Genomic DNA, 7456 nt, shown 5'->3' with positions numbered 1-7456 from the left:
AAGGAGGAAGCAGCTCATGAAAAAATAGACGAGGGCCACAAGGTATCAGACATAAATTACGGAGGTCCACACATGCATGTTGTGGGTCAACAAGTGTAATAGCTAATCCTACTTGATGTTGTTGTGTGATGGTCACATGCATAGGCTAATTTGGAACCAGAACACTGACAATTTTAATGAGGGAAAGCACTCACTTTATGTACTGTATTTTACTGTGACTTACATTTTCTACAGCAGAACAAAGCCAATTTGCTGGCAGAACAAAGCCAATTAGCAAGTGATGTGGCCAGTTTCAAACCCAGGCCATAGTGCCCTCAAGATCACCGCCTTACCAGCTGAGTATGTTGTAAGCGCAACTGTATTATTACCAATAATTACAGGTCATTGCACTCCATTGTGTAGAACAAATTATGAATGAGCTCAAATTGACTCTTCTGGTGCTGCCCAGTTGGATATTATCTAGTCTGAATAAGATGATTACAACATACAATGAGGTACGGATCTGCATGGTATAATACAGAGGTTGGTACTCAGCTGCAGAATGAAGTAATACACACCTCAATTTCCCATTGCAAAAAAGAAAAGCACAAGCCTGAAAAGCACATCAGACTACATACACCTAGCTTGAAACAAAGTTTCTGCCCCCTATAGGGGATCCAGTGACTACCTTAGATCAATGTTTCTCAGCCCTGGCTCTTGGGTCCTTGGTAAGGTGGTTTTCATTCAAGCTGTAGCTTTTCATGAATTCATTTTAGTTGGTCAGTTGTTGAATATTGACCTACATCTGATATTTCCACTGTTTATTTCCCATACACTTTTTGAACAAATTGTGTTGCTTGAGGTGTTTGTGTGAGTAAAAAGTAAAGATATGTTAATAACTGTCCCTCAAGCATAACTGTCCTACTTGGCTGATTAAACAGCTGCTCTCAATCAATTAGTAATTGGAAGATATCCAGCTTAATTTCTAAGGGGAGGAAATGCAAAAAATAATCACCTTAATTTGCACCATTTTATTAGCACTAACATACTTAAACTGATTTTTTGACGCAAGGGACTGGATATTCAACTGTCAATTGATGACAGTGCTAAATTAGTATTCAATTATCAGCTCATACTAATTAATTGAGAACATAAACCTAACAAAGAACCCCATTTCTTCTGAATCAGGGCTGAGATATGTTTTTACCCCACTTGTTTTGAGAGCTTTCTGTGTACTAATGTGAAACATACTGGTCCTCTGAAGGACATGAACAAAACTCCTAAGTCCAGACCTTCAATCGGCTTTTCGCAAATTTAATAGCAGGATCCATGTCTAAAAGTACTGCTCTAGCACAGCTGGACAGCTGTGGAAGTCTCGAGGAACAAGTTGTCTGTGTTGAGCATGACCAAGACTTGGTTATTTCTTTGGTATACACAAATCAGTTTGAAATAGTCCATACGTAACAGCCTAAGATAGTTTAAGCTGGGTTGTCCTGATGTCCACTCCCACAGAGGACCACCACAATCTGATGGTACAAGGCTGTAAGTTTAGGCGGTAGTCACATTTTCTGCTTTAAGGGTGAAAATGTGGACCACAACCCACCTGATTTCCATACACTCCTGGTAATGAAGGTTGAGCTGGGTCGAGGTTTGTGTGTGTGAAGCCTTGTCATGACGTTTTCTCAGGCAGGGGAATCTGTAGTCTGTGCAGAGTCTTGGTGAAGAATTTTGGCAGGGGACAGTGGAGGATGATGTCATTGTGTTCCTTCACCCCTGGCAGAGTCAGCTGGCGGGAGTGTAAGTGGAGAGGGAGGTACCGAGCTTTACTCTGTTCCAGACCCAACCTTCGCAGAACCCCTTCAGGTAATTTCTGGGGGGGGGGGGGAGGGCAACACAAACTTGTGTGAAAAGTCATAGCTGAGGCAAAAAGGTACGGTCATTGTTCATGATTGACTCCTCTTACCATACTAAAGTGTACTGTGAGAGTGGAAAAAGTGTGCTCAGCTCAGCTGAGTGGCTACTTATGGACCCAGCGTCTGGTTAACTGTAAGGTCAATGTGTGGTTACCTGTGAAGTAGGTACAATGTGTGGTTACCTGTGAAGTAGGTACACTGTGTGGTTACCTGTGGGGCCAGTTTGTTCCAGTGGGAATACTTGTGATCCCCCAGGATTGGGCAACCAAGGCCATAAGCCATGTGAACCCGGAGCTGATGCTTAATCCCTAAACAAAGAGGTGGGAAGGGGAATCACTCACTCCACCAGGGGGTTAATGTGCTGCTGCATGACACACACAGGCGCACACACATATGCATGCACGCACCCATACACATACACACGCACATGACACTCGCACAAATACAGGTGTACAGAATCACACACATCACACCTGCCTATGTAATTATTCATTTACATTTACATTTATTCATTTGGCAGATGCTTTTATCCAAACGACTTACAAATGAGGCAAAGTACAACACAAGAAAATGCACTGTAGTCACTTTCAGATTCGCACACACAAAGGCACAATCAGATACACACAACCACAAACAATCACATTCTCCCACACATACATTTTAAAGCTGATCTCACAATGTAGCTACATGACTCAGTCACGTGCTTATTAAACTGTTGTATACTGCATAACATTAATATCAAGGCTTTTGATCTAAAGCAGTTCGGCAAATTATAATGATCTATCCAAAAATAATGTACACAGTGCAGTAGGGCAGTTATCAGTAAGGGGAAGTAATCATAAACACTCTGAGAACACTCTTAAATGACTGTGGGCCACATGTAACGGTGCGTACGCACTAAAATCGTGCTGAGCACTTTTCTACACATAAACCGGTATTTGTGAAAAGATACTTCCCGGGAAAACAAGCGTACCTCCGCACATGGTCTCTAGGTGGTGTACGCATAAAATTTGTAATTTGCAGATTGGTGACACCAAGAGGAACTAACAGCGATGCAAGTAAACGGGTCTTGTGTCAATCATTGATGAGTGTTATCGCGCCAGGTCCCGGCACCAGGATGATGTGACTGAGGGGGCAGTTAAAAATGGCGAGGGGGTAAATCTTTTTATATAGTAAAACAGTAGATTATCATCCTGCTATTGCCTATTTCTGCATTTTTTTCATCCTGTGGGTGGCAATAGTGGCGTTTTGACTAGATAGGAACAATTCCCTACTTTACTTTTTCCATGTGCATTATGGCCATAATATGAAATAGGAATATATGGGGCAGATTGCCAGGTCACCACCTAAAATTGGTCTGGTGGTAGGTTTAAGGAAATTCATTGATTTAACTACGCAATAGTCTCTGAAAGGCTAAAGAACAACACAAGACTACTGTTTCAAAATCAAATAATACATTTATTTCACAGCAGTGGTGAAGCCAGTATTAAGAGAGAGGCCAAAAAACGAATAAGCGTGCATAGGAGCAGTGTATCTGCACCCGGCGCCACGAGGGGGCAAGAGAGGGCTTTCAGTTGTATTTTCTGCCCCCCCCCCCCCCCCCCCTTTAAGTTTTATTTACCCTATAGAAAAATAGCGCATATGGCTGTGTGAGAGTGCAAGAGCAATCGGGTGTGTGCGTATGCTGATGTGAGTCCGAATGTGTGTGCAAATATGAGTGTGTGTGTGTGTGTTCATCTGTGTATGTTTGATCGTGCATTTATCTGTACATGAGAGTGTGATAGTGAGTGTGTACCTGTAATGGGCTGGAGTTCCACCAGGCTGCAGCCTCCAGAGCTAGCCAGAACCCGGTACTGGGTCACAGCACTTTGGGCCTGCCGATTGGCCCGAACCCGGATCATAGCCTCCCCTCCTTCACTCACCCTGTATACTGGGCTGAGCACCATCTGGGGTGGAATATACACTTCAGTGAGGCATTATTCACTGCCTCCACATAAAACTGCGGTGACAAAATGTAAACAAAACCACAATATGCTGGTGCGACTGCCCCCTGCAGGTCGACAGAAACCTCTGTAATGCTACCTGCTATTACTGCCGTGTACTGATGAGGGCAGCAGTTTCCTTGAGGTTAATGGCCTACCAAATGTGGACAGTGTCAGTGCCCTAGGTGTGTGTGGATAGGCCAACTCACTCTTTTAATTTAATTTACGATACTGGATTAAACATGGAGGCTGAATATACAGCGGGCTTCAGGGTGTCTTCCTTGTTTTACCAGTAGGGGAGCCCTGACTTACCTTGTAGTGTGGCTGGGAGCCAGAGACCTCCTTCTCCATGATGGGGATGTCAATCACTCCCTCGGAAGGCACAGGCACACCCACAGTTACAACCCTGAAAGAGAGGAGGACTGGATTGTGAAGCGTTATATATATATAACTTATGCAGCTCCAGAAAATGCTAAATTAAAAGCAAAATTCATCTTAAACCTTAATCTCTTCATTTCTCTCTCACCAATACTTTTTCTCCACTTGATGAGTTCTGAAGAGTTCTTGGATGTGACTGGCTGCCTCCTCGCTCCTTGCCAACAGCATTGCACCAGTTGTCTCCTTGTCCAATCGGTGGCAAAGGTGCAGCCTTGATCCTGTGCTCATTCCCTCAATCATTTTGACAAGGACTGGCAACACATCAGTGATGCTGTTTGTGACTCCCGGCCCACCTGCACGAGAGTTATTTTCTCCATAAACCTCTGAACCATGACAGGCCTTGATCAAAGACTGAATCACACTGGGACAAGGTCACTGATCAAACACAATTTACGCCTACATACAGCCTGTGATTTAGTCTCAGTCACTGCCTACTAAGTGTCAGCGTGTGTTTTTTTTCCTCTGTCAGAAACTTAAGTGAATAGTATGTTTGTGTAATGCAATGCAAAAGTACATCTGATCATGTTCTTTCTGTTTATGGCCAGTACGTTGTCAGTTGTCAGTTAGCAGTCTTTTTCCCTTCTTCCCTTTCTAGTGGGTGATTTCTACCACCAGGAATTTAAAATCATTCACTGCTTTGGGGCGAAAATATGTTGGTTATGAAGTGAGGCACAAGACACTTAATCTCTTTAGTTTCAGGAGAAGGACTTAGGGGAGATTTGACTGAGTTTTTAAGGTATTAATAAAATTATTAAAATTAAGGATAAAGGCGTGACTAACTTTTCACTTACTTTATATGTGTTATTTCACAATGACTTGTGCTTACTTTGTGTTCTCCTATTCTAAAATGCTTAAGTAATGAACCTACATAAATGTGTGGTATCCTAGTTGTTAGAAAAACGGTACTGCATACCGTGTGCAGGTACTCCATATGGCTTATTGATAGCGAGGATATCCTGGTTCTGGAACAACAGGTCCTTGCGTAAAGCTTTAGCCAGCACATTCGGGTGGACGCTCTGCAACTGCTGCGACAGCTGCCTTAGTTCCATCACTCTCTTTTGTACAGGAGACAGCCGCGGCTACAGTGCGACAACCCGGAAGCCATCCACGGTCAAACACAGAGTGCGAGACGGTAAAAGAGACACCCAGACGAAGATATACATCGACAGGCGAGGACACAAACAAGAAGAAAACACGAGCAGACACAGACACACACTGTCATTAAATAAACACTTTCTGACAATAGACTTCTTTACTACCATTGACTAACAAATAACAAATTTACCATAGCTAGCTCGCTAGGTAGACAGCTTGGTTGCTAGCTACTCTAATGTTGGTTGACACAAATGTTTCACTGTTACTCTTTTGACTAGAAAAATAGCAACAAACCGTGTCTTTCTCCTCGGTTTCCTTCTTCTTCTCAAGCCGAATTTTCTGAGCCAAATCATCAGCTTTTAAGCCCGTCTTGCTGTCCACACCAGTACCTGGCGACTTCAACTGCCCAACTGTGGCGTACGCCCGGGTAATCACACGACCTGACCCCGGCCAGACGGCCAGACACCATCGTCGCATTTGGTCAACGCGCATAGGGTGCAGATGAGTACAAACAGGATCACAACGAACAAATTGGGTAAACAAAGTCCTTACACCCTTCATAATCTTTAGAACACGACATCCACGCCGGTCGATAATCACAGACCCTGCAGTGCGGAGCATGCTCTCATGTGACGCTCCTTTTGGACGTCATGTAACAAAAAATTCTATTCCAGTTCCACTTCATGTCGCTCTTCAGTGAATGCTTTGATGACCTTGCTGAACACCCGGAAGCAGTAAAGTAACATTTGTGGGTTTTTTGCGATCTGACTATAAAAGATGTTTTTGATCAATTACAGAGGAATGCTTTTGTTTGGCAGCCTCAATGAATAGAAGAGAGCAGTCACACTGACCTCTTGATCATCGAATCTACGGGTCATAGGTGAAAGAGCAGAAACGCAGTTCTGACCATGCTTGCATCACTTCCTATTGAGTAGTAGCCTTCGTGAGCTGTAGTATGCATGAACTGTCAGATGTTTACATGTTTCAGAAAAAAACAGAAAAACCTAAACACGTCAATTTTTATAAGGTGTCGTTTTTGGTTTGTAGTTAGGTGAGAATTTGGAGAAAATCAATTGGGTAGTTTGGTGTGTTGGTATCAGTGATTCTAATGGCGAGATGGAATGTTTAAAATAGTCAGATGACATTTGTTTGCTAGTGACGACAGCCGCATGGTTTTAGACGACTGCTGTGTGGAAATGCTCGAAAATACTGTGAGTCGTACAGTGAGGAATGGCCAGTTTCGACGATGATGTGTATCCACAGCGTTAGGTCCATAGGTATCGAATACCCTCATGTTCAAGTGACGCTCCTCGGCTAGGATTGGAACGCACTGTACTTAAGTAAAGTCACACTACGAGACAGGAATATTTATGGACCCACACACAGTTTTCACTAAATGATTTTCCCTAACAAGCAAATAACTGTTAGCATTTGTTGACTATGACCGAGAGTAAACATTTTTGTTGTACAGTTGCGCCGCTTGCTAACTCAAACATTTTAAAGCTGTGAACTTCGTATTACACGTTGTACTAATATGTCAGATAAATATAGATTACCGAACACGAAGGTTAGGGCGTTTAGGGTTTATGTAGGTACGTCTTTTGTATTTCTCAATTTTTGTCTATCGATTCCGCCCATAAAATCGTTATATTCCTACACCTCTGCGGTGGATGCGTGTTTATTAGTAATGTGCAAAGAGTGCATTGCTAGACTTTGAAAGAATCTGTATTTCTGGATGTTTTGTTATCCGTTATTAGAAAGTTGTACTGATAACACTAACATTTACAACCGACATATGTGTGGTCCCCGTTTAAACTTTGGGTTTGTGAGCTTGTCATAGACAGTGTAGACCAGTTGCAGTGATCTTAGAGGGGGTTTAAATCTCAGGTTTACACTGCAACACCACTGAACTCTATTAGGCCTGGAGGGGTCATTCCTAGTCTCATTTATTAAGAGTACCCTTTCCAGTTCTAACAGAGTGCAGCGGCCTCATCGTTTAAACCTGAGGGTGAAACCCCTACAAAGTTTGTCGCAATTGACCCTTTGTGT

At 43.0% G+C, this 7456-nt stretch overlaps 1 protein-coding gene across 1 annotated transcript; it reads right to left on the bottom strand.

Annotated features, from left to right (window-relative positions):
- Positions 1 to 253: 253 nt before the first annotated feature.
- Positions 254 to 6091, bottom strand: rpusd4 (RNA pseudouridine synthase D4). Its single transcript, XM_036530298.1, has 7 exons — positions 5702 to 6091; positions 5226 to 5391; positions 4401 to 4605; positions 4187 to 4280; positions 3688 to 3838; positions 2103 to 2200; positions 254 to 1849 (listed from the first exon to the last, which is right to left on the bottom strand). The coding sequence occupies exons 1-7, from the start codon at positions 6026 to 6028 to the stop codon at positions 1649 to 1651; spliced, it is 1242 nt and encodes a 413-aa protein (XP_036386191.1). The 5' UTR covers positions 6029 to 6091; the 3' UTR covers positions 254 to 1648.
- Positions 6092 to 7456: the final 1365 nt, after the last annotated feature.

Source organism: Megalops cyprinoides, chromosome 6 (genome assembly GCF_013368585.1).
Source record: "Megalops cyprinoides isolate fMegCyp1 chromosome 6, fMegCyp1.pri, whole genome shotgun sequence".
NCBI lineage: Eukaryota > Metazoa > Chordata > Actinopteri > Elopiformes > Megalopidae > Megalops > Megalops cyprinoides.
Note: the sequence above shows the minus strand (reverse complement) of the source record. Positions and strands in the feature narration are given on the sequence as shown.

Coding starts and splice junctions, on each gene's coding strand:
- rpusd4 (XM_036530298.1), bottom strand. CDS start 6,028: ATGCTCCGCACTGCAGGGTCTGTGATTATCGACCGGCGTGGATGTCGT. Junction 5,392..5,701: donor AAACCGAGGAGAAAGACACG/GTTTGTTGCTAT, acceptor GTCGCACTGTAG/CCGCGGCTGTCTCCTGTACA. Junction 4,281..4,400: donor CAAGTGGAGAAAAAGTATTG/GTGAGAGAGAAA, acceptor CCTCTCTTTCAG/GGTTGTAACTGTGGGTGTGC.